This window comes from Pipistrellus kuhlii, unplaced genomic scaffold, assembly GCF_014108245.1.
Source record: "Pipistrellus kuhlii isolate mPipKuh1 unplaced genomic scaffold, mPipKuh1.p scaffold_m20_p_1, whole genome shotgun sequence".
In the NCBI taxonomy this organism is placed as follows: Eukaryota; Metazoa; Chordata; class Mammalia; order Chiroptera; family Vespertilionidae; genus Pipistrellus; species Pipistrellus kuhlii.
Genome location: NW_023425404.1, coordinates 73,316,210 through 73,341,980, shown reverse-complemented (window position 1 = coordinate 73,341,980; position 25,771 = coordinate 73,316,210). Strand labels below are relative to the sequence as shown.

Sequence of the window (25,771 nt, the reverse complement as noted above, 5' to 3'; positions counted from 1 at the left end):
CTTAATTAAACTCAACTCTAACCTTCTCCATAAAGCTGCCAGAGATCGTTCCTGCCCATGATACAGGAATTTCTTTTATACTTTCTTACGCCACTATTATTTTTTTTTAATGTTTTTATTTATTTTAGAGAAAGGAGAGAGAGCGAGAGAAACATCAGTTGGTTGCCTCATGTACTCATCCTGACCAGGGATGGAACCCACAGCCTGGCATGTGCCTTGACCAGGAATCGAACCAGCAACCTTTTTGGTACATGGAACAACACTCAATCAACTGAGCCACTCTAGTCAAAGCTACTACTATTATTTAACTGACATGTATTGCATTCCCAATTGTGAATGCCATAAAAGATCTTGTGTCACAAAATATCCTTGGTGGCTATCCTAATTAGTGGCATTCAAAATACTTATTTGTTCAACTTACCATTTCTTCTTTCCTTTTACATATACCACCATGATTCTATTAATTCTATTGCTTTCTCTTCTTCAGTTCTTAATTCAGAATCTTATAATCTCTCATTCAAACCTATAATTGCCTCCAAACATATTTGTTTTCAATTTTAATCCCTCTCCAATCTTCTTTTCTCACTGTTTTGGCAGTTACCGTTCTAAAATTCCACTCCTAGACAAACACTCTTGATAACAGAATAAAATCTAAAATCATTGCAAAAATTTTCCACATTCTAGTGCTTCTATTGATATTCAATAAGTTTATTAAATAAGATAATTCAGCCCTAGAAAGTTTGGCTCAGGGGACAGACTCAAACTGAAAGGGCTGAGGGTTTGATTATGGTACTGTGGTTGCTGGCTTGATCCACCAAGCCCAATCATTTTGTCTTCCTCACATCGATATTTCTCTGTCTATCCATCCCTTCTACTCTCTCTAAAAAAAATCAATAAAGAAATATCCTTGAGTTAGGATTAACAAACAAACAAAAAATATAATTCAGCTTGATTACCACTTCAAAGCTCTGATGATACATAATAGAAAAAGAGGAAGGGAAATGAGAGAAAAGGAATAAAATTTTGGGAAATAGCCAAAAGCAAATTAATGGTGAAGAAATAAAGTTAAAGACTGAAGCAATAAAAAGGCATAAAGCCAGTAACATTAAAAAAAATAATAATAAAATAAAAAAAAAAAAAAAGCAAAGGAAAGTCATTGGAGAGCTTTGGAGAGAGCAGTTTAATGATAGAAAGATCTAAAATGAATGCAAGGATGAAGACTGTTTATGCTAATGCTTACATATCAGAGTTGATAAGGATCTCCCCCTCAACTCTTTAACTATCTAAGTTGATGAAATACTATGAACTCAAGGCACAAGTGCTATTTATAAGTACTTACATCTTGCCAGATACTTCAGAAAGCAAAATAAGTGATCCTTCTAAATAGGAAAACACATAAAAACTACAAATTCTCTATCATTTCCCTTTTATGTGATGAGTAGAGATTAACACAATTTGTTTATGCTGATTTTTTAGAGAAGGAAGATTTTGTAAAGGGAAACAAATCTTAAGAGATGGGAAAGGTACTATAAATCGGAATAATCTCAGCAACCAATAAAAAAAGGCAGCTATATAGGTATTAAAATAAAAACATACAGAAAAGGAAAAATCAAAATTACCTCTCAAACCATGTTTTTATACTGTGTGCAAATGATTCCCCAGGATATAGCTGATTATTTCTTAGATACAAAAGAAGGTCTAGCAGTTTCTTTGAATATTGATCATCTTTTAAGTCTTTTCCAAAATCAAAGAAGGCTTTCAAAGTTTCCATCATAGGAATAAGATCATGACCTAACAATTCCTGAAACAAATTCCAAGCTATGTCTACATCTTGATGAAGGAGGGCTCCCTGGATACAGTCACCATAATTCTTTTTTGAAGGGATCATGACTTTTTTGATGTCTTCTAACAGCAGCAAAGCCTCTCTCCATCTGTCTGAATGGATTAATCCTCGGATGAGAAGAGTGCTTGCTGAAGTTTCTAAAGTCTTGTATCTGGCTTTTAAGATTTCATAGACATCAAAAACTTCTGATGTCTGCTTATGAAAGACACAGAGACACAAATACTTGACCAGCAAATTATAGCTTACAATACCATTATTTTTTGCAGCTACCCAGGCCAGCAAAGATTTGGCCACATCTATAGAGCTATTGTAGTTAATCAACTGTATAATGATCCAATCTTCAAAATTAGCTTTTCCTTTGAAATCTTCTTTAAGTTTATCCCACTGCTCTGAATTCAAAGGTTTGCTTGGGAGCTGAACAATGTTTCTCTCAGGTGACAAGGCAAGATCTTGATTATGAGGATTCATTTGAGATCTTTTCTTAGCTGCTCCAGCTGCAAAAAGGTGAGGAAACTCAGAAGAAACTTTATTACTGCCCTCATCTTCCTTTCTGCGATATCTGGCCTTGGCAGTCAGGTTTATTGCTTTGGTATTTTGTGGAGACACTGTTTTAAGAGAAAACAACTTCTGTTGGTTCCTGATGCCATAACCATCTTTCAGAAAGAAAGAGTTGTAAGAGTGTCCTGGGCCGACTCCAAGATATGGGTTGTTTTTCCAAAGCTTAGGAAAGCTTCTAATAGTAGTGAAACAGAAATTCATTGTGCAGGGAGATCAGCAGATGGTGAAGAAAAAGCCCTTACTTCTACCGCATAATGCACGAATGTGGGGGGGGGGGGGGGGAGAGGACGAGTCGAAACGCAACTTTTTAAAAGACGGTGTTCAATTTCTCACAGAAAAACCAAGGCTCTGCTTTTGCGGTTACTTAATAGCAATGAAGTCTTATGAGTTTTCTCCCTTGAGCAATGCTGATCCGGGGACATCCGACGTCTGCCGCAACCGCAGAGCCGGAGCAGGAATCGCTGGTGCCTGTTACAGTCCAGTCCGCGAACCTGAGGAAAAAGCACAAGGAGGACGGACCAGTTTGACTCCCGAGAATCACAGCTGTCCCTGAGAAGGGATAGGATGCCCTGGATGCCTTGCTGCAGGCGAGACGTCAAGTCGAATATCGTGACCCGGAGGCCCAGCCCCACCAGCAAGGGCAGCGGCGAAAGCCAGGCTAGCGGCCTGCCCCGCAGAACCACCGTCCCCAGACCGCCGGACTCGTCAGGCCAGGGAATGGGCTGGGGGAGGAGGGGAGAGGCCGGGCCAACACTCAGGGAAGGGAGGGAGGACGGGCCACAAAGGGCTCAGCCTACGGCGCATAGATCAGTCACAAACAAGTTCACTTCATTCAACCACTCACCGGAGCGCGCGCGCTGTACGGCCGCAACCACAGGCGCCACGGAAACTACCGCGCCCACAATGCACCGCGCCGGCCCCGCCGCGGGGCGCGGCTGAGCTGGGCGCAGGCCGGGCGGCGAGAGGAAGGCGATTTTGAAGCTTTTATTGGCAGAGGGAGCCTTGTGTGTGTGTGTGGGGGGGGGGGGGTGAGTTAGTCAAGGCGTCTGCTACATTTAAGGGAACTTTTAGGGCCTCCATATATCCTCAAGGAACAATAAAAAGAAATTGTGGAGAAAACGCTTCCCGAAAGCGCCCAAGGACCCCTGGGTCACGTGGTGCCGACGCGCCTAAGGCCCCAGAGGAAATCCAAGTGCGGGCGTCCCTCTCCTGCGCCTTCACCGTCGGGCGCCGTGGCCTTGGGAAGCTGCCTGGAGGACGTCATTTTCCGTCCTTTCTCCCGCCTGCTCTCCTCTCCCCGCTGTCGGTGTGACCGCCGGTTTCTCCGCAGTGACCACGTTCACCGTTTTGCCTCCGTAGCCGACTTCCGCCCGCGCCCAAGATGGCGGCCGAGCGGCCTCCGCAGCCTCCGGGAGGCCGGCCGCCGGCTGAGGTCTGAGCTGGTAGCGAGGGGAGCGGTTAGCAAATGCTGGAGCTGCAGCGCGGGAGTCAGCCATGGACTGGAAGGAAGTCCTTCGCCGGCGGCTGGCGACGCCCAGCAACGGCCCCAACAGTGAGTTTGGGGAGGGCGGTCCGCGGAGAGCGCCGGCCTCACCTCCCAGAGGGGGGGCTGGGGGGGAGGAGCCGCGCTGGGAGCCGCCGGGAAAACTCTCCCGGGAAAGCGGGCGAAGTGGGATGTGGGTCCGAGGCCCCGGGGGGTTTGGCCCACACTCCCCCGAGGAAGGATTTGCGGGCCGGGGAGCTCACAGATGGAGGAGGAATGAGAACCCCGGTTCCAACAACTCTTGGGTCCCACCATTGATCCTGCCGCCCTTTGACTAGCACTTTTCCCTTCCCTCCTAATCCACTTAAATGTCATACATACTACTCAGTTTTTCTTTGTCCCTTTGCCCATCCTTCCTTCTTGCTTGTTGACCACCCTGTTGAAAACCCCTTCCTATTTCACACCCGCACCCAAGGCAGCTGAAAGTGCTGGGGGAAACTAAGGTGACCAGGCGACCCACTTCTGGCGGGACAGTCCCGCATTTGAACAATGTGTTTTAAAAATGCCGCGGGACAGACTGTTAAAAATCGGGACGTCTGGTCGCCTTAGGGAAAACGGAACGAGGGCACACTGTCTCCCTTTCAGTTCTTGTCTACTTACGGCAAGTGTTTCAGTCATTCGTTTACATTTCTTCCCTATTTCCCTAGATCAGTGTTTCCCAAACTTCTCTCATGATGAGAATCACCTGGTGGAGTTGTTAAAATACAGATTCCTGAATCCCAACTAAGAAGTGCTAAACTAGAATTTTGGGGAACGTATAGGTAAAATTGTATACTCAGCTGCTGAACTTGTCTGTGTAAATATTTGAGAGTAGAAGCAATCAAAGCACCTCACCTGTTCCCACTTACCATGTCTGTCACCGCCCCGGCTCTGGTTAAACATGGGGAACTGTCCCGGCCCCTGTTGGAGACAGTCCCTCCCTCCACTCCACACTAGATCGTGTCCCCTTTCTTTTCACTGACTTCACTCTGGCTGTATCCTCTCTCTCGTGTGTCATCCAATTTTCCTTCTCTGCCAGATCATTTCCATCAGTTCCAACAAACATGCCGTAATAGTCCTCATCTTAAAAAAAATAATAATAATTTGCTCTCATATTCCCCTCTAGCTTTAGCCACACTTTACAGGAAAACTTTCTGAAAAAGTTACCTGTACTTGTGCCGGCATAAAACCCACTCCATTGCATGTTTGTTAACATGCTAATTCCTACTCTTCCAGGCCACAGCAAACACAACACACAAAAACCCTTGTTCTTGTAGAACTTACACTTTAGAATTGGAAGAGATGATAAAAATAAGTAAATCATACAGGTTGTACAACTTCTGTTTAAGACTGTTTGCTTCCTTGGTGTGCTAGATAGGTCCCATTTTTGCCTACTACTCAAGGCTATATCCACTCTCTCCTGCATTCTCGAGTTTTCTTTCTCAGTCATTCACAGCAGCATATGAACATGGTGGTATTTCTCTCATCTTAGAGACTCAACTTCCACATCAAGCTATTTCTCTGTTCCCTTATATCTTCATCCTATACATACTTTCTTTTTTTAGTTTCTAGTAGACATACACTCTTATTTTTTCTCCTGCCTCACCAGTCATTCCTTCTCAGTATGCTTTTTCTTCCTCTTCTCCCCAACAACTTAACATTGAAGTGACATAGGTTTGGGACTTATAAGTTAAATCTATAAAAGGTGAAATGATAGAGGAAAAAGAAATAACAAAACAAAAAAAAGAAGAAACGTCCAAAACATAGGAGAATCAACAGCATAGTCTCAGAAAAGCCAAGGAAAGGTTAGACTCAATAATATCAAATTTAACAGGGAAACCAAGAACAGATGTATCCATTAAACCACATGTGTCAAACACAAGGCCCGCGGGCCAAATCCTTCCCGCCAGGCCTTGCAATGTGGCCCGCACCGCGCTGTCATCACTGCACTCCGCTGCGTTTCCATCACAATGACAGTTTATGACTGTTCAGTAAACCATTCGGCCCACGATTTAGGCTGGATTTTAGATTTTGGCCCCTTCTCTGATTGAGTTCGACACCCCTACATTAAACTAAGCAACAGAGTTGAGGGGTAGTGAAGGGTAAAGGGGCCAAGCTTACAGGCATAGAAGATGATATGACTTTAGGTAATACGGATTATGTATCAGAAATGTACACTTGTGGCGGGTGAAGGGCCGGCGGCCTCCCCCGGAGTGTGCTGGCCGAGGGAGCGGGTCGTGGGGATGCGCCTCCTGGGGACGGCGGGCGCCTGAGAGCAGCGGGGCCAGCGGAGCGGCCGCCTCCCGCATCCTTCGAGCCGCCTCGCGCCGGGCGGCACCGGCACCGGCACCGGCACCAGCACCGGCACATCCATGGCGACCAGCTCTCAGCAGAAGGAGAACACGCTGCTCCACCTCTTCGCCGGCTGGTGCGGGGGCATGGTTGGTGCTATTTTCACTTGTCCACTCGAAGTCATTAAGACAAGGCTGCAGTCTTCGAAGTTAGTTCTGTGGACAGTCTATTACCCTCAGGTTCACTTGGGCCATTGATGGCGCTGGAGTGGTGAGACCAACGTCGGTGATGCCTGGACTACTCCAGGTTCTGAAGTCAATCTTGGAGAAGGAGGGACCAAAGTCACTTTTTAGAGGCTTGGGTCCAAATTTGGTTGGAGTTGCACCGCCAAGGGCTGTGTACTTTGCATGCTACTCCAGAGCCAAAGAGCAGTTCAATGGCTTTTTTGTGCCCAACAGCAATATTGTGCACATTTTCTCAGCTGGCTCTGCAGCTTTTATCACAAATTCCCTAATGAATCCTATATGGATGGTTAAAACCCGGATACAGCTAGAACGGAAGGTGCGCGGCTGTAAGCAGATGAACACGCTCCAGTGTGCGTGCCACGTCTATCAGACGGAAGGCATTTGCGGCTTCTACCGGGGATTAACCGCCTCGTACTCGGGGATCTCAGAAACTGTCATCTGCTTCGCTGTTTATGAAAGCCTGAAGAAGTATCTGAAGGACGCCCCGTTCAGCCTCTCCGCAAACGGGACTGAGAAGAATTCCGCAAGCTTTTTTGGACTTATGGCAGCTGCTGCTGTGTCTAAGGGATGTGCCTCTTGTATCGCCTATCCACACGAAGTGATAAGGACGCGGCTGCGGGAGGAGGCCACCAAGTACAAGTCCTTTGTCCAGACCGCTCGGCTGGTCTTCCGGGAAGAAGGCTACCTTGCCTTCTATCGAGGACTCTTTGCCCAGCTCATCCGGCAGATCCCCAACACGGCCATTGTTCTGTCCACCTATGAGCTGATTGTGTACCTGTTGGAAGACAGTCCTCAATAACAGGCTGAACATTATGCACCGGAAGAATAAAACTACAAAACTCGATAAAGATTTTTTTTTTCCCCATTGATGTTTAGAAAGTACGAGGCCAATACAGGAAAGGCCATAAAATATTATATGTGGCTCGCTCACCTGTTGGACATTTCCTTTTGGATTCATGTTTTCTGGAAGGTTTAAATTCATTAACGTGAATAGTTAATTTTAACTTTTGTTGTGTGTGTGTGTGTGTGTGTGTGTGTGTGTGTTTTAAGAGGATTCAGGATTCAGCAGCAAGTAAATTAAATCATGCTATTTTTTAAAAAATGTACACTTGAAACCTATATGATCTTATTGTACAATGTCAACCCAATAAAAATAATTTAAAAAATAAATAAGCAATTAGGTCATTGGTCGTCCTGGCAAGAAACTCTACAGTTTCTGTAGGTTGGTAAGAGTAGAAGCAGGATTGCGTAAAGAAGGGGTGAGAGATACAAAAGCAAAGATGGCCAGAGTAGGCTTTCTTTTTGAAAAATTGTATGAGAAAGGAAGGAGTTAGGTGTGGTAGTAGATAAAAGGAAGGAGTTTTGGCGGGTGAGGAGATGGAAGAAACCTCTGTGTTTGTTAATTAAAGAAAAGCCAGTAAAGATGAAGGAATTGAAGATAGCTCAATGGGAGGGAGGAAGAAAGAAAGAATAAGTGATGGAACAACTCTCGGTGAAATGAGAGGTTAGCCTTGGATGAGAGAGGAGATAACCTCTTCCCTTAAAACTGGCAGGAAGAAGAAGGTACAGATTTGATACCTTTCTGCCCTCCCACTTCATTGAAATGTTTGTGGGTATCCAGTACAAACTGGGAGAGATTGTCATCTGTTGATGGTGAATACAGAGTGGGTTTGAGGAATGTAATGACAGTTTGGAGCAGTCGGTCAACAAGAGGAATCAGCAAGAGAACATCAAGGGCAAATAAAATGTGTCCTGGTGTTTTGAAAAGCTGACTTACTAATTAGTTCCATGAAATAAATTTGTGGGACCAAAATTATACAGTTTTCTCCAAAGGTATTAAGCCATGGTAAACGAATTAGATGTTAAGATTAGTCCAAGGGTAAAAATTAACATGGCAGATGTGGCAGAAATGCAGGCATAAGAGGAGTTTAGGGGAAGGAAATGAGACCAGAAAGAGGAAAATAAACTTTTGAGAAAATAGATAATAGAATTGGAGGCATCAGTGAGGCTAAAGTGCAGATATTATGGTAGTGAGGTTTTGAATAACCAGGAAAGAAAAATTATTTGAGAGTACCAGAGTTTAACATTTTAGAAGAGCAGATAAGATCTGTAGTCTTGCCATAGAACTGAGTGACACAGTAGAGGTGAAAGCAAAAGCCTTCACAGTGGAGTCACCCACATGTCTGTTCTTCCTCGATGATTGCAGGATGATTGAGGTGGAGAGCGCTGTGACCAGTTATCATGATCCACAAACAGTTGTGGAGTAATGGCTAAATGACAGCTACCTGCCAGCAGCAGGCTGGTGGAGAGGTTGGAGAATAATAGTATCTGGATATGTGAGCTTCAGAGGAAAGGGTTTTTGGAAGAAGAGTGATTATAAAGCTGAAACTTCATGAGGTCAAGGCCTGTGCCTGTTTTCTCAGCACCCTAGCATCAGTGACTAATATAGGGTTCAATGTGTAGTAGGTGCTTAATAAATACTTTTAATTGAATGAATTAGGAACATGCCAACTATATATTTAAAAAAGCCTAAGTGATCATTATGATGGAATGACAGAACGACCAGAATGAGCAGTCACTATGACGCGCAATGACCACCAGGGGGAGACGCTCAATACAGGAGCTTTCCCCAGCCCACAGGTCCCGATCGCCAATGGGGCCTGCTGTCTAACCTCCCAGTCCCTCCCCTGGGTTGGCAAGTCCCAGTTACCCAGTCAGGGCCAGGCCTCAGGTTGTGACGGGGATCCAGGGGGGGAGAAGGGGTGGTGGCAGACCTGGGCAGTGAGGGAAGGCGGAGGGCGATAGGCTGGGAGGAGAGGAGCAGGGAGGTGAGGAACCTGACCGGCCTTGATCCCTGGCCAGGCCTAGGGACCCCACCCATGCACGAATTTCATGCACCAGGCCTCTAGTAAGTCTATAAAAGAGACAATGGCTTGAGGAAGAAACAAGTATAGTGATAAAAAATAAAAAAATAGTAGTGAGAACAATGGAAAGTGAATATGTAGGAGAGGCCGTTTCAGTGAAAAATAGTGAGTCTTGATATTTCAAGAAAGTTAATATGTTTAGTATCTAAGCACAACTGTGAAGACCATTTTTGCACTATAATTATACTACCCTGTTTCCCCGAAAATAAGACAGTGTCTTATATTAATTTTTGCTCCCAAAGATGCGCTAGGTCTTATTTTCAGGGGATGTCTTATTTTTCCATGAAGAAGAATACGGTACACATTTATTGTTAAATGAAAATAAAGGAAATTTATTACCTGTATACGGTATGGTAGTACGGTAGTTGTTAACACAAACCAGACAAACTGTGAATCCTACAGTATCAAGAATTTACTCATTTATTCAATGACAATCATGTCATCATCTTCTGGAACATCATCAAAACAATCCAATTCCTGAATTTCCTGGTAAATTTCTTGTGACTCCATTTCTTTCAGAATCAGTGGACCAAATCTCTCATGTTTAGCCTGGGGGGGAGCCTTATTTTCGGGGGATGCTTTATATTTCACTCAGAAGGAAACCTGTAAGTAGGTCTTATTTTCGGGGAACACGGTAGATGACCTGAGAAAAGTATTATTTGATTGTAAAAGTGTTTTCCCCCCTGAATCTATTTTGTTAACAGAAAAAAAAAGTGAACAAGAATTAAAAGATGAAGAAATGGATTTATTTACCAAATACTACTCTAAATGGAAAGGAGGTAGAAAAAACACAAATGAATTCTATAAGACCATTCCCCGGTTTTATTATAGGGTAAGTGGTATCTAAGCAAATGTCTTGCAGAGTTTATAAATAAAATGCAATTTTTAAAATGGAATAAGAATATTTTATAAATAGAGGGTTATATCCTTTTTTATTTTTTATTTTATTTTTTGTTAATCCTTATCGGAGAATATTTTTCCTTTGATCTTTTAGAGAGAATGGAAGAGAGAGAAACATCAATGTGAGAGAAACATATCAATTGGTTGCCTCCTGCACATTCCCCAACAGGACCTGGGCTGGGGAGGAGCCTTGCAACCACGGTGCCCTTGACCAGAATTCTGGACCCTTTGTTCCACAGGCCAACTATGTAGCCACCAAGCCAAACTGGCTAGGGCAGGTTATATCTTTTTTTTTAATATGTTTTTATAGATTTCAAAAGGAAGGGAGAGGGAGAAATAGAAATATCAATGATGAGAGAGAATCATTGATCAGCTGCATCCTGCATGCCCCATAAGGGGATCAAGCCTACAAACTGGGCATGTGCCCTGACAAGGAATCAAACCATGACTTTCTGGTTCATAGGTCAATGCTCAACCACTGAGCCACGTCGGCTGGGAAATGATTATATCTCAAATTTTATATATTATTTCATTCTAGTTGATCTTATTTTGGAGCTGATAAAATCCTGAGATTCCATATAAATTGGATAAGATCACATAGTTGTTAATTGCCCCCCTCTTATTGAGTTACAGGCTTTTTCTTCCTAATTAAGGATATTAGTAATGGATATTCTGTTGGATTATGTTGTCAGGCTTTTTGTAAGATTTAGGATTACTTGACATATATATATATTTTTTAATCCTTACCCAAGGATATTTTTTCCAATTCTGTTAAGAGAGAGTAGAAGGGTGGGAGGGAGGACGAGAGGGGAGGTAGAGATGGTGGGGGGGAGAAAGAGAAACAGAAACAGCGATGTGTAGAGGGACACATCTATTGGTTGACTCCCACACTCACCCCAATGGTCTGGGAATCAAACCTGCAGCCTACATATGTGCCCTTGACTGGAATCGATCCTGTGACCCTTAGGTATGAGGGCCTACTCTATAACCACTAGTAACACAGGCCAGGGTTGATCACAATTTTTAACTTTGTTTTTTACTTATGTTGTAAGGTATAAAATGTTTTGTTCAAGGTTAAACTGAAAAATAGGTTAAGAATGGAATGCTTGCCGAAACCGGTTTGGCTCAGCAGTAGAGTGTCGGTCTGCGGACTGAAAGGTCCCAGGTTCGATTCCGGTCAAGGGCATGTACGTTGGTTGTGGGCATATCCCGGTAAGGGATGTGCAAGAGGCAGCTGGTCGATGTTTCTCTCTCATCAACGTTTCTAGCTCTCTATCTCTCTCCCTTTCTCTCTGTAAAAAATCAATAAAATATATTTAAAAAAAAAAAAAAAAAAAAGAATGGAATGCTTGAAGAGTTATATTTATTTGTTTCTTTGTGCCAAAATTGTAAAGAAGTATTTGCAGAGGTTTACAGGTTAAAACATCTTAAGAAAGCAATTTATATGCAAAAACAAATTGATGGTTGCCAGGTAGGAGGAGGGATGGGGGCGGGGTGAAAAAGATAAAGAGATAAGAAGTACACATTGGCAATTATAAGCCCGCATGTGCCTTGGAATGCAGTTGTGACCTCCTGGGTCATAGGTCGGTGCTCAACCACAGCTGCCAGGCGAAATGAACTTTTTAAATGAATGATGATTTGAAATTAAGCAGAATGGAAATACAAAAAGTAATTGAGTATAATACATAATTATTTTATGAGCTCTTAAACATTTTACTTAATCCAATAGTCTAGAATTTAAATATAGAAATTAACTACAATGTATTTTTAGCTGCCAGCTGAAGATGAAGTCTTACTACAGAAATTAAGAGAGGAATCCAGAGCTGTCTTTCTGCAAAGGAAAAGCAGAGAACTGTTAGATAATGAAGAATTACAGGTAAAAATGGAATAAAAGCTTGCTTTGGATGTTAGTCATTTCTTATTTGCACTACTTACATCAGACAGGATCTCAGGACTGTCTTATGGAGAGGGGCCTGCAGAGTGGGTGAAAGACAAGCTCTGGAGAGAGGGCTCCTACCAGAAACAGCAGCAGAGCTTGTGTGGGCCTATCTCCCAAGGATAGTTTTGTCTTTTAAAGCCCCTACGTGATTCTAATGGATAAAGTTAAACCCCAACTATAGAGTCAAACTTCAGGGGTTCAAACTCCAGCCCTGCTCTGTGATCTTGGGCAATGTACTTAACATTTTTGTGCTTTAATACTCATCTGTAAAGTAGGCATAACAATATCTACAGTATATAGTTATGTAGATTAAGGAGGCAATGTATATGTCTTTTTATTGTTATTAATCAGAAGAATAATAGGGGATGAGATTCATCTTAATATTAACTCTACTATCAAACTATCATTTTAATGTAAATAACATTTAACTGCTTTTAAGTTTTGTTCTGTTAACTATAACATCTCCATTTTTGCAATTTTCCTAAGAACTTATGGTTTTTGCTGGACAAGCACCAGACACCACCTATGATTGGAGAAGAAGCAATGATTAATTATGAAAATTTTTTGAAAGTTGGTGAGAAAGCTGGACCAAAGTGCAAGTAAGAATAATATCCTATATAATAGAAACCTAATGGGCAAATTGTCCCCTCGACCGGGAATTGGACCGCTCGCCATGGCGTGCGCTGATCCCTAGGGGGTATCACAGAACATGGCGGGCATTGGCCGTGCTGACGGGGCGGCAGTGGAGGCGCTGCCAGCCCCAATGGGCCCTGACAAGAGCGGGACCACAGCAGGATGGTGGAGCAGGTGAGCAGGTGGCGCCAGGCCAAGGCGGGTGCACATGGAGGCCCAATTGCCCTGCAGACTGACCAGCAGCAGCTCCCAGGCACTGAGGGAGCCAGGCAGGGCCCAGTGACGCAGGCGGAGGGGGCGCACAGGGGCCCAGAGATAGCTGGGGCCTGCCCTTCACACCAGACACTTGCGCTTTGATTGCCAACCAGGCTAGGGACCACACCCGTGCACGAATACCATGCACCGGGCCTGTAGTATTTAATAAAAGAATATATTTCATTAAGCATTTTAAATGCCTCAAATGTTGATGAAAATTTAAGCCAGCGGTATTACAATTTGAGTCAATGTTATTAAAATAGTTCTTAATGAAGTTTAAAAAATTATTTAGTAAAAATTATATTGGTATGAATTTATTCAAATAAATATGACTTATAACACTATAAGCCTTCATTCTTAATACAAGAGAATGTAAAGAAGTAGGACAATATTTTTGAGCTATAATTCTCTTTTTTCACCACTTTTGATTTTTCATTGCTGTTGTTTGATAATTTACATAGAAGTAATTTTTATGTTGGCAGATGATTTTAACCCTTATTTCCTTTCCATAGGCAATTTTTCACAGCAAAAGTCTTTGCTAAACTCCTTCATACAGATTCTTATGGAAGAATTTCCATCATGCAGTTCTTTAATTACGTCATGAGAAAAGGTGATTTCATTTTCACTGTTCTCTCACTGTCTGTGAATCAAGTAGGATTTTGGTCCATGCTTTTAGAGTATCCCTCCCATGTGAAAATACTCTCTCAGTAAGTTTGAATAGCAGAATTGCTTGTCTTTTAAACAAGATTTTTTTTCTTAGTATGATTCTCTCCTAGAACTTACTAGAGCTGAGATTTTCTGCCGTAAATTTGAGTTTATTGTTATAAAAAGAGAAACATAACAAAAACCTCACATCCTAAAGATACTAGCTATCTAGATATATCAAAAGCCGAACCAAGAGTTTTATTTATTTATTTATTTATTTATTTATTTATTTTTAAAATATATTTTATTGATTTTGTACAGAGAGGAATGGAGAGAGAGAGAGAGTTAGAAACATCGATGAGAGAGAGTCTTCGATCAGCTGCCTCTTGCACACTCCCTACTGGAGATATGCCGGTAACCAAGGTACATGCTCTTGACCGGAATCGAACCTGGGACCCTTCAGTCCCCAAGCCGACGCTCTATCCATTAAGCCAAACCGGTCTTGGTGCGAACCAAGAGTTTTAATGTGTGGTGATTTGAAATTATTTTAATTCACTGGTAATTTTATTTTACTAACACATTATGGGTTGAGCTGCCTGAGAAGATGGTTTCAAACTCACAGCTGTAGTATGAGTTTCAAGGAGTTTTTACCAAACAACTGGAGTTATATGATTCCTGTAAGTTCCATAATGATCTTTCAAGTCTTATGTATATCACCTTTAATATTTGGTGGCAGTAAATAACCTCAGTAGAATAAAAACAGCTTGTTAAAAGCATAACATTACACTCACTGTCCTTGTTTGGTGGAATGACAAGTTTAATAAGAACAATATCCTCAAGGGCATCGACTATATTATCACTTTAGGCATTGCAGAATCTGCCATCGATATCTGCCATTAATTCTATGGTAGGTTTGTTTTGTTTGGAACAAGTTTAGGGTTAACAAATAAGTAATATGTGTGAGAATAAAGATATTAATGATATTAGCTTGTCCCTCTAATCTAGCTCTTTATCTCCTTTTGTCCATATATATTCTAAAGGATAGCACTTAGTAATTGCATTTCATTTTCTTGTTTATTGTCAGTTTGGCTTCATCAAACAAGAATAGGACTTAGTTTATATGATGTTGCAGGACAAGGATATCTCCGAGAATCTGTAAGTATTAATTTACTTTAATAACCACGATAGACATGAAAATGTTAAGAGTGGTTACCACTGGATGTTGGAATTACAGATGGTTCTTTTTTTGTTTGTATCTCTGTTTTTGTTTTTACAAATAACATGTTACTAAAAAACCTTTTAAATGTATATTGACCACAAAAATTCATTTTTTTAAAAATATATTTTATTGACAGAGAGGAAGGGAGAAGGAGAGAGAGTTAGAAATGCCGATGAGAGAGAAACATCGACCAGCTGCCTCTTGCACACCTCCTACCGGGATGTGCCCGCAACCAATGTACATGCCCTTGACCAGAATCGAACCTGAGACCCTTCAGTCCGCAGACCAACACTCTACCACTGAGCCAAACCAGTTTCGGCCAAAAATTCATTTTTAGATTATTTTCTCTAGTCTTTTAAGAAAAAGTTTTTTATAGGAGAAAATAAGAATGTAGTGTTTTAATAGGATTAAAAACCATTGTGAAAAGCTTGTGATTATTCATGAGTGTTATCAGTGTATGACTGTTTTAAAATGTGAAAGCCAGGAATTTTTCCTCTTAAAGGAAATACAGGTATATACGAGAAAAATAATGTGACTGTTTTCCCGCCAATAGGTTTGGATTATAACGTCAGTTACCAAGAGGCTGTTTGGTAATTAATAACACTAGGTATTAATGTAGTTAGGCCAAGTTATCAATAGAGAATTATAGTCTCATCGTCTAAATGACTTTGCTTCTTCTGAGTGCAGGAATCTAAATTATATGGTCATGCTTCTTTTTAGCTCTCAGGCTTTTCCCACCAAATATAAAGTGCTTTTTAGGGCTGTTGGGGAAAGGGGCAGGGAGGTAAGCATAAATATGAAACAGGTTAATCAATTGCTTAAATATTCAAATATTAGATTTTAAGACATATTCCCTGTTATAATTTCCTGTTATAATTTTTTACTGTCTGTTTTATACAGATTTCTGTAGATAGAATGTTAGCTCATACTGAACATTTACACTTAAAAACCTTTCTGGGGTCCTGGGCCAGTGTGGCTCAGTTATTTGGGCATTATCCCCTGCACTGAAAGGTTGCCGGTTCGATTCCTGGTCAGGGCACATAGCTGGGTTGCAAGCTCGATTCCTGGTCAGGGCATGTGTGGGAGGCAGCCTATGTTTCTCTCTCCCTCACCCTTCCTCTCTCTCTAAAAATCCTATTTAATAAAGAAGGAATATGCTAATTGACCCTCACTATGTATCACAAAGATGATGGGGCCCACAGCCAATAAGGAGGGAATATGCTAATTGACTGCCCATCCTCAAAGATGGTGACACCCACAGCAAATACTATGCTAATTGACTGCCCCGCCCTCAGAGATGGTGGTGCCCAGTCCCCTCAACCCCCCAGCAGCCCACGGCTGGCCCGAGGCACAGGAAAGCCTCAGGTGGCAGCTGCCCAGCTGCCCAGGGCCAGGCCAAGGTGCAGGCAAGCCTTGGATGCCAGCTTCCCATCCCCCGAGGGCCACCCAAAGCTCAGGTTACCAGGGCCGGCTGAGATTGTGCTGCCAGTGGTGGCAGCAGCAGAAGTGTGATGGAGCATTGCCTTCCCCTGATCACCACCCCTGAGGGCTCCTGGATTGTGAGAGGGGGCAGGCCCGGCTGAGGGACCCCTTTTCAGTGCATGAATTTTCATGCACCGGGCCTCTAGTCAATAAATAATAAAAAACACAAAAACCTTGCTAGGGACACAGTACAGTTCTTGAACTTTAAGATTCAGATCAACCTGACAATAAAAGGTTCTTGTTTTGCCCTGGCTGGGTGGATCAGTTGGTTGGAGCAACAAACCATACACCAAAAGGCTGGAGGTTTGATATCCAGTTTGGGGCACGTGCAGGAGGCAACTGAATGATATTTCTCTCTCACATCGATGTTTTTCTCTCCCCCTCTCTCTTTAAAATCAATAAAAACATATCTTCAGGTGAGGATTAAAAAATAATGATTTTTTAAAAAGGTTCTTGCTTTTTAAATCCATCTCTCTCTAGCAAGAAAGACATATTAGCTACCTGTTGATGTTTTCTCAGATCAGATACTAGATTAATTCTATAGCTTTAATAATTCTTGTCAGCAGTTAGTTGTTTTACAAGACACACTTCCTTGCCCTGACCAGTATGCTCAGTAGTTGATTGAATATTGTCCCATGCACCAAATACTACTGCAGAAGGTCAAAGGTTTGGTTCTCAGTCAGGGCACACATCCAGGTTGCAAGATCAATCCCTGATTGGGTGTGACACATTGATGTTTCTCTCCCTCCTCTCTCTTCTCTCTTCTCTTTCTCTCTCCTTTCTCCCCTCACCCTCTCTTCCTCTCTATTCCTCTTTCTCTGATGATCAATAAGAATACATTGGGTTTTATGTGGGGTTTTTTTTTAAAGACACATTTCCTTTTGCTTGCCTCTTTCCAGGAATGGATACAAAAATTGAAACAAAAATGAAGGGAGGGAGAGAAAACAATAGTACATTTCTGTAGTTGTGTTTAAAAGGGAGTAATTTTCCCTTCTCTCAAAGAAAAGAAATATTTCTCCTACCCTGCGCACTTCGCCTTTTGAAACCAGATCATGTGTTTTTACTTAAAAGACAGTAGTTTCCAGAACCAATATCTGTAATTTGAGTAGTTTGGGCATACTTTCATTCACTTACTAAATCTTATTTAATAAGTACTTGACAAACACCTAATTTGTGCCAGGTACTATTCTTTTTTTTTTTTTATCCTCACCTGAGGATATTTTTTCCATTGACTTTTAGAGAGAGTGTAAGGGAGGGAGGAGGAGGGGAAAGAAAGAGAGAAAAACATCGATCTGACAGACACATTGACTGGTTGCATCCTTCACACACCCTGATCAGGGGTGGGGTGCGGACCCACAACCAAAGTACTTACCCTTGACCAGGAATCAAACTCAGGACCCTTCAGTCTGCAGGCTGATGCTCTAACCACTGAATAACTGGCCAGAGGTGTTCTAAGGACTATGCTAAGCCTTACTCTTACGGAGCTTTTTTCTAGCAGAGTAGGGAGGCAGACACTAAATTATAAGCAAAATAATTTCAAATAATGACAAGTTCTAGGGTGAGAATATAGAGAATGGGAAAGTATGATTGAGGTTGAGGGGGGCTATTTTAGATAAGATGAAAGGGGTGCTTTTTTGAACTAGTGATTGAATTTTAGCTGCGAAAGATGAGAAAGAAAGAACCTTACAAAAATGTAGTAAAGGGGAAACAGTAGGGTCAGTGTCCCCAAGGCAAAGTTAAATCTGATCTGTTTAGAAACTGAAGGAAGCCAGTATGGCTAGAACATATGAGCAAAATAGATGGAGTGATAGGAGTTGATGTTGGAAAACTAGGCAGGGGCCACAGATAGGACCTTTTTAGGGCCATGATAAGGAGTTAGAATTTTATTTCAGACTAATGGGATGCCATTAGAAGTTTTAAGCTGAAACTGTCAGAATATGATTGATTTACATTTTAAAACATCACTGAGGGTGTGTATAGAATGGGTTGTAAGGATAGAATGAAAGAAGGCATGTTTAAGCTACTGTAGTAGTCCAGGTAAGTGATGATAATGGTCACGATCAGTGTGATGGATTTTTTCCAATAATGAATTAATTTAATATATATTTTAGACATACACTCATCCCAAAATTTGCTACGGGATTCGATATTGAGGGTAAGAGATAGGATCCTTGGTAAAAATGAGGCAGGAACCAAAGATGAGCCTAAAATTTTTAGTTTGAATGGCTGCTGGAATAGAGAAAAATGGTGAGGGCCAGAGTTGGGGATAAGAGTCCCATTTCGGACAAACCAAGTTTGAGATGCCATCTGTTCTACAACTTAAATATAAAGTATCTCTGATCAACTAGAATATCCTTTACAATGGCTAACATAAAATTAACAAAATTGTTAAAGTAAATGTAAAAAACTACGAGAGGCTTTTAAATGTAGAATCTTGGAATAGGAAAGTCTAAGTGTGACAAAACACTGAACTCTAAAAAAACAATAAATTCAGCTAAATATTTTAAAAACCCATAAAATCCATTTAATAAAGCTAAAAGAAGACTAACTGGGAAAATATACTTGAAACTCAGTCACAAATGGCCAATTATTCTAATGTATAAAAAGCTCTTAAAAAATCAGAAGAAAATGGCTGCTAAGTCAATGCACAACTGGGCAAAGGGAAATACAAGTACTTCTTAATCAGAAAAAAATCAAGTTCACATAGTAAGATAAATGTCAAATAGATCTACATTAAAATGTCATCTTTCACCCATCAGATTAGCTTAGATCAAAAGGTTTGATAATATCTTGGCTGGAATGGCTCAGTTGATTTAGCATTGTCCTATGTACCTAGAGGTTGCGGGATGAATTCCCAGTCAGGACACATGCCCAGGTTGTAAACTCAATCCCTGGTCAAAGTGTGCAAGAGACAGATGGTTGGTGTTTTGCTCTCACATCATGTTTTTCTTTTTCCCTCGACCTTCCTTTCTCTCTCAAATTCAGTAAAAAAAAAAAAAAAATTTTAATAAATTTGATAATGCTTATAATGCAGGAATGTAAAATAGGCCATGGTTTCCCAAACCTTTTCAGTTTTCAGTACTTTTTGTCTCAATAGATTCATCATAGAACTTCTTTACCAAAAGAAATGCCTAAAAACTAAGTTCCATTTATTAATCAGTTCTGAACAATAAAAGCATTCATAAATTTAATTCCATTAGTCTTTTATAAAGAATAATACACTTGCCGAAACCGGTTTGGCTCAGCGGTAGAGCTTCGGTCTGCGGACTGAAAGGTCCCAGGTTCGATTCCGGTCAAGGGCATGTACATTGGTTGTGGGCACATCCCCAGTAGGGGGTGTGCAAGAGGCAGCTGGTCGATGTTTCTCTCTCATCGACGTTTCTAGCTCTCTATCTCTCTCCTTTCCTCTCTGTAAGAAAAATCAATAATATATATACACACACACACACACACACACACACACACACACACACACACATATATATATATATATATATTTTTTTAAAGAATAATACACTTAAGTTAAAAAATGTATTTTTACTTCATTATTAAAGAACAATTATTAATGGAATGTGTGTGCCTAGGGGGCACTGTACAGCTACTCAACCTGGGAATTAGATTTGACACAGTCATCCTCAGTTCCTCTCTCACACTGATTTTCGTGTGGCACTTGCTTTATTACAGCAACCATCCAGAACCTAGATTGCTAAGATTGATGTAATAAAAAGGAATATATATTTAAAATTCATGTTGAAAATGTGAACTCCCCTGAGCAATAGCTCATGCAGTGTCTGACAGATGTTGCTAAAATATCCTATCCTGTTGCATCCCTGTGAGTTCAATGTAGCAATCCTGGGGCACAATTTGGGAACTGTTACTGTAATCTCCCATTGGTGTTGGGAGTATAAAATGGATATGGCCTTTATGGAGGGGTGGGCCGTTTACCAATATCTATCAAAATTATAAATGTGCATGTTTTGAAACAGCAATCCACTTACAGAAATTACATCCTACTAGAGGCCTGCTGAACGAGGATTCGGGCGATAGGCCTTCCTTCTCTTGGCTGCCGGCACCGGTTTTCCTCTGGCACCGGGACCCAGGCCTTTGCGCTGGCCACCGCCTTAGTCTTCACTCCAGCCAGAGCACTGTTCCTGTAGCTCCCTCTGCCGCCCACCTTCCCCCTCATAGCAGGCATCCTGTTCTGCCCGCAGGACCACGCCTGCATGGGTGCTACCCAGAGGCCCAGAGCAGCTGGGGGATGGGGCTGTCACCTTCTTTGCCTAGTTAATTTGCATACTCACTCCTGATTGGCTGGTGGTGCCTCGAAATGATGGCCAATTTACATATTTTTTTGTTAGTGTAGCTTATTCTTCCATATTTATGAATGAAAAAATTCTCTTAGCCACTATAGTATTGTTTTTAGTGTGGCAGAAGGTTAGAAATAACCTAAATGCCCATCCATAGAAGACTAAATAGATTATGGTACATCTGAAATATTTTTTAATCCTCACCCAAGGATATATTTTTTATTTAAAGAGAGGAAAAGAGAGAGAAACATCAGTTGCCTCCTGTATGCACCCTGATCAGGGATTGAACCCGCGACCTAGGTTTGTGCCCTGACTGGGAATTAAACTCAACCTTTTGGTGTACAGGACAATGCTCCAACCGACTAACCCACTGGTCAGAGTACCATAGCTTTTTTTTTTTTTTTTTTTTAATAGAAGCTCTTTGAGAGCCAATGTGGAATGACTGCAAAGTGTAGTGTTAAGTGATAAAAGCAAAATACAGAAGAATTTGCATGGTATGCTTTGATATTCTGTGTTAGAGAGGAAAGGAAATATACATACACTGTATATGTATTTGCTAGTATATTCATCAGTTGGTTGTCTTTGGAAAGATACTTTAGAAGCTGATAATGTAGCTTACCTCTGGGGAGAGGAAATAGGTGAGAAGGAAACTTTTCAATGAATACTCTTGTTCCTTTTGAATTTGGAACTATGTAGAATGTATCACCTATTCAAGAGTATGTTAAAATTTAAATAAGAACTAAATTAGGAACAAATTTAATACAAACTACTAAGCTAGTTATGAATTAATATTAATGTTAAACAATTTCTAGGACTGATATTATAATCCAGTTCCTAATGAAAAAAACAAGATATTTTTAATACTTAAAAGTTTTATTTGTTTTCATCTTTCAGGATTTAGAAAACTACATATTGGAACTTATCCCTACTTTGCCACAATTAGATGGGCTGGAAAAATCTTTTTATTCCTTTTATGTTTGTACAGCTGTTAGGAAATTCTTTTTCTTTTTGGACCCTCTAAGAACAGGTAAAATAAAATCTTATCTTAGATATTATAAAAGTATTACTTTTATATCTCAACTAGAGAAAAGTCTTGAAATGTCACTTTTTTATTTTCCCAACATGTCATTACCATCTATATTTATCAAATGCTAATATGCTAAGTGTCCCTCTGAACATCTGAGAACCAGTCGCTATGACACACACACCACCAAGGACAGATGCTCAATGCAGGAGCTGCCGTCACGTGCACTGGCCATTTACAAAGAAATGGCACTGTGGACCTGGTTCTGAAAAGCAACACTTAGCTTTCCCAGACTGTGACACAGGCCCCACTACCACCTCGGAGAGACAGCCCACCGAATTGCAGCTGAGACTCCATGGCACAAAATATAGCCCAGCCCAGCCCAGAAACAGTAGCTGTGGACACCAGATAATGACATCACATAGCAACACCCAGCTTCCTCTCCCTAGCAACTAGCCTCCTTGAAGTTTCTTCAGCCCAGGAACATGACTTGCTTTATAGCCAGGTGGAATCATTTCACACTTTAACCAAACGTCTATGAAGCATTTTCCTGTGCTTCATCTCATTTGATCCTCACAGAAGTCCTGGAGTAGGTAGGCAGGAGACTTGATAGGTAAGAGACTTTTCTTTTATTAGCCAGAAAATGGAGATTTAGAAAGTTTAGAAACTTTACCCAACTGAAAAGAAGAAATGGTGGATCTTGAAAATGACTTCAGGTTTTCTCACTGTGCAGAATATAGTCAAACACGCTGCAGTTAAATAGTTTACCCTTTGTTATCCCTGTGTGATGTACAATAATAATCTCCTTCATGTTGATATTTACTGCTGTGTTGCTGACAATTACCTGAAAGAGAAGATGGGGTGCTTCACTGTGCTGGAAAAAGTTTAGCTAAATCAGAAAGCAGGTCTAATTAGGCAGTTTATGTATATAAAGCTCTGTCTGGCACCAGTCACACTGTGTGTTTCCAACTGTCATTGTCTATCGTGAATTTGGTTGATAGTTCTATTATAAAGAAAGGGTAAATAGCGATATTAAAATATTTCTTGTAGTAAATTTCTTTTCTTTTTTTTTAAATATATTTTTATTGATTTTTATACAGAGAGAAAGGGAGAGAGATAGAGAGCTAGAAACATCGATGAGAGAGAGTCATCGATCAGCTGCCTCTTGCACACCCCCAATTGGGGATATGCCCGCAACCAAGGTACATGCCCTTGACCGGAATCGAACCCGGTACCCTTCAGTCCCCAAGCCGATGCTCTATACATTGAGCCAAACCGGTCCCAGCTAAATTTCTTTTCAATGTGCACAAATTCTTGCATTGGGCCTCTAGTTAATATATAAGGATTTTGTATGATTTACTTGCACCAACCATAACCAGGTGTGTGACGGCATCTCACCTAACCTCTTACAGTTCTTTCATTTCTAAATGAACTATGAACTGGGTAATTTATGACTCTATTTCTAAGAAGCCAGTTATGCCGAGACCGGTTTGGCTCAATGGATAGAGCGTCGGCTTGGGGACTGAAGGGTTCGATTCCGGTCAAGGGCATGTACCTTGGTTGCGGGCATATCCCCAATAGGGGGTGTGCAAGAGGCAGCTGATCGATGACTCTCTCATCGATGTTTCTAGCTCTCTATCTCTCTCCCTTACTCTCTGTACAAAATCAAAAAGAAGTCAGTTATTCTGATATAATATGCTATTCTGATATGTAAGATAATGGAGAATGCTTTTTTATCAAATTTGTGAATTGGGAGATAGAACCATTTAGCCATGATGTATTTTTCTTTTTCTCAAGTTAACTATCCTATATGGGGCTCAGATTGGTAATTTGACCTCGTTAACATAAATTTTAAAAACTGTTCTAACCTATTGAAACTTAAAAGACTTAAATACATATATCTGGGGCCAGGGAAGGTACAGAAGGCCCAAATCAAAGTCCATAAGTCTCCTATACTAAAAAATCTAGCTATGAGTCTATCATAGTATATCGTAGCTGACAGGCTTTGTTAAATATCTCCATTATAGGAACATAGGTATATTTTTCCTTAAAACTTTACAAAATAATGCTATCAGTTTTGACTATTATGTACCAGGTACTATGCTAAGCATTATCCATTGATTCTTTCATTTCCTTCCTATCACTCTATAAGGAAAGTATTACTATTATCCACAGTTTATGTGTGAAGCCACTGAGACTTAGATTATATATCTAGAAGTGTCATTTAAATTCCAATCCTTCTACTCATAACCATGCTTCCAAATTGCTTCCTATTCCAGAACCTGCCAAAGAAAAATGGAAACAGTCTTCTTGTTTGATTATGAGCTGTTTCATTTTTATCTCCACAAAATACACAACATAACTTTTTAGGGAATCGGTTATCAATGTAATTTTAGAAAGAATTTACCAATTGGATTTACATAGTTGGGGTATAAAAGTAGACATGTGAAGTAGAGGTTTTATTAAATACTAGAGGCCTGGTGCATGAAATTTGTGCATGGGTAGGGCCCCTAGGCCTGGCTGGCGATTAGTGCCAATTGGGGCCTTCCTTCCCCTGGGTGCTGGCTGCTGGCTGCTGGCCAGGGATTTCTTTCGTTCTGCACTGCCCCCTGGTGGTCAGTTGAACTACCAGTCCGTCAAAATCCCAAAGGGACAATTTGCATATTAGCCTTTTATTATATGGGATTAGAGACCCTGTCACGAAATTCGTGCACTGTGGGGGGAGGTCCCCTCAGCCCAGCTTGCACCCTCTCACAGTCCAGAACCCCTCACTCCTTACCATCCGCCTGCTCGCTGCTTACCACTCAGCTCGCTGCTCCTTAGCACTGCTGCAGAGGTGGGAGAGGCTCCTGTCACCGCCATTGTCCTCGCCATTCATGAGCCTGGCTTCTGGCTGAGCATTGAGCATCTGCACTGGTGGTCAGTGCACATCATAGTGACCCACCATAATGGTTGCTTAGGCTGTACATCTCCCCTTTCATAGCAATAAGGACTTTGGAGCATAAAAGCTAAGGAGGTTTAAAATATCAATTCTTTGGCTGGTGTTATAAAATAGTACATTTATAAAATTGCTCTTGTTTTTAAAATGCAGTTAATTGTATTTTTTATGTTCTTTAAAGGGAAGATAAAAATTCAAGATATTTTAGCATGCAGCTTCCTAGATGATTTATTGGAGGTAAATGTGTTTTTAAACATTTATAAATTATATCACTTGACCATTGCTATCTTCTAACTGTCTCTGTGTTCATTTAGTTAAGGGATGAGGAACTGTCCAAGGAGAGTCAAGAAACAAATTGGTTTTCTGCTCCTTCTGCCTTAAGGGTATATGGTAGGTTCCTGTCAAAATGCTAAAATTTGAATTATTCATTCCTTAGTTAATTGGTGTTCAAAGGACATTTTTTAAAATATATATTTTTTTATTGATTTCAGAGAGGAAGGGAGAGAGATATAGAAACATCAGTGATGAGAGAGATTCATTGATTGGTTGCCTCCTGCATGCCCTCTCCTGGGGGGGATCGAGCCCACAGCCCAGGCATGTGCCATTGGCTGGAATTGAACCTGGGACTCTTTAGTCCATAGGGCAACTAACTACTGATTCAAACTGGACATTTTGATACATAGGCTAATTTACTTTAAGATCAAAGTATCCCAATTATCTTAGAGCTAGTACTCTAGGTTACTAAAATTTACTTTTAAATACCAATGTTTTAAATTTTTGTAACTCTTTTTAAGTTATTACACTTTCTCTTTAAGTTGGTCTTCTTTGACTCAAGCATTATGAACATCTACTGTGGTCTTGTACTGTGATAAAATGTTGGGAGGTGTTCTAAGACCTGGTTTGCTTTTTATTTGAGAGAGAGACAGACAGATAGACAGACAGACATTGATGTGTGAGAGAAACATCATTGTTTACCTCCCACACATGCTCCAAGTGCCCTGATCCAGGATCAAACCCGCTACCTTGTGGTATATGAATGGCATTC

The 25,771-nt window shown here is 41.1% G+C and overlaps 3 protein-coding genes across 8 annotated transcripts in view; 2 read left to right on the top strand and 1 right to left on the bottom strand.

The window, feature by feature from the left end:
* LOC118726705 (protein only RNase P catalytic subunit) overlaps positions 1 to 3,359 on the bottom strand; it is a 133,968-nt gene extending 130,609 nt beyond the window's left edge. Inside the window, exons 1-2 of one of the 4 annotated variants that reach the window (XM_045585355.1) lie at positions 3,246 to 3,359; positions 1,620 to 2,892 (exon numbers count right to left, since the gene is read on the bottom strand). In XM_045585355.1, coding sequence (XP_045441311.1) covers positions 1,620 to 2,602 — 983 coding nt within the window. In that variant the 5' untranslated portion in view covers positions 2,603 to 2,892; positions 3,246 to 3,359. Of the gene's footprint in view, positions 1 to 1,619; positions 3,203 to 3,245 lie in introns of those variants that run through there. The other 3 variants (XR_006742317.1, XM_036451773.2, XM_045585356.1) reach the window with 3 other exon arrangements.
* Positions 3,360 to 3,443: 84 nt separating this feature from the next.
* PPP2R3C (protein phosphatase 2 regulatory subunit B''gamma) overlaps positions 3,444 to 25,771 on the top strand; it is a 29,582-nt gene continuing 7,254 nt past the window's right edge. Inside the window, exons 1-9 of one of the 3 annotated variants that reach the window (XM_036451808.2) lie at positions 3,444 to 3,953; positions 10,089 to 10,216; positions 12,056 to 12,160; positions 12,710 to 12,822; positions 13,624 to 13,721; positions 14,841 to 14,911; positions 21,659 to 21,791; positions 24,908 to 24,963; positions 25,041 to 25,116. In XM_036451808.2, coding sequence (XP_036307701.1) covers positions 3,896 to 3,953; positions 10,089 to 10,216; positions 12,056 to 12,160; positions 12,710 to 12,822; positions 13,624 to 13,721; positions 14,841 to 14,911; positions 21,659 to 21,791; positions 24,908 to 24,963; positions 25,041 to 25,116 — 838 coding nt within the window. In that variant the 5' untranslated portion in view covers positions 3,444 to 3,895. Of the gene's footprint in view, positions 3,958 to 10,088; positions 10,217 to 12,055; positions 12,161 to 12,709; positions 12,823 to 13,623; positions 13,722 to 14,840; positions 14,912 to 21,658; positions 21,792 to 24,907; positions 24,964 to 25,040; positions 25,117 to 25,771 lie in introns of all 3 variants that reach the window. The other 2 variants (XM_045585357.1, XM_045585358.1) reach the window with 2 other exon arrangements.
* On the top strand, positions 6,198 to 7,304 carry LOC118726734 (solute carrier family 25 member 33-like). The gene is given in 2 exon segments (XM_036451841.2): positions 6,198 to 6,462; positions 6,464 to 7,304. Coding segments are annotated over 2 exon segments (963 nt in total). The 5' UTR covers positions 6,198 to 6,295; the 3' UTR covers positions 7,260 to 7,304.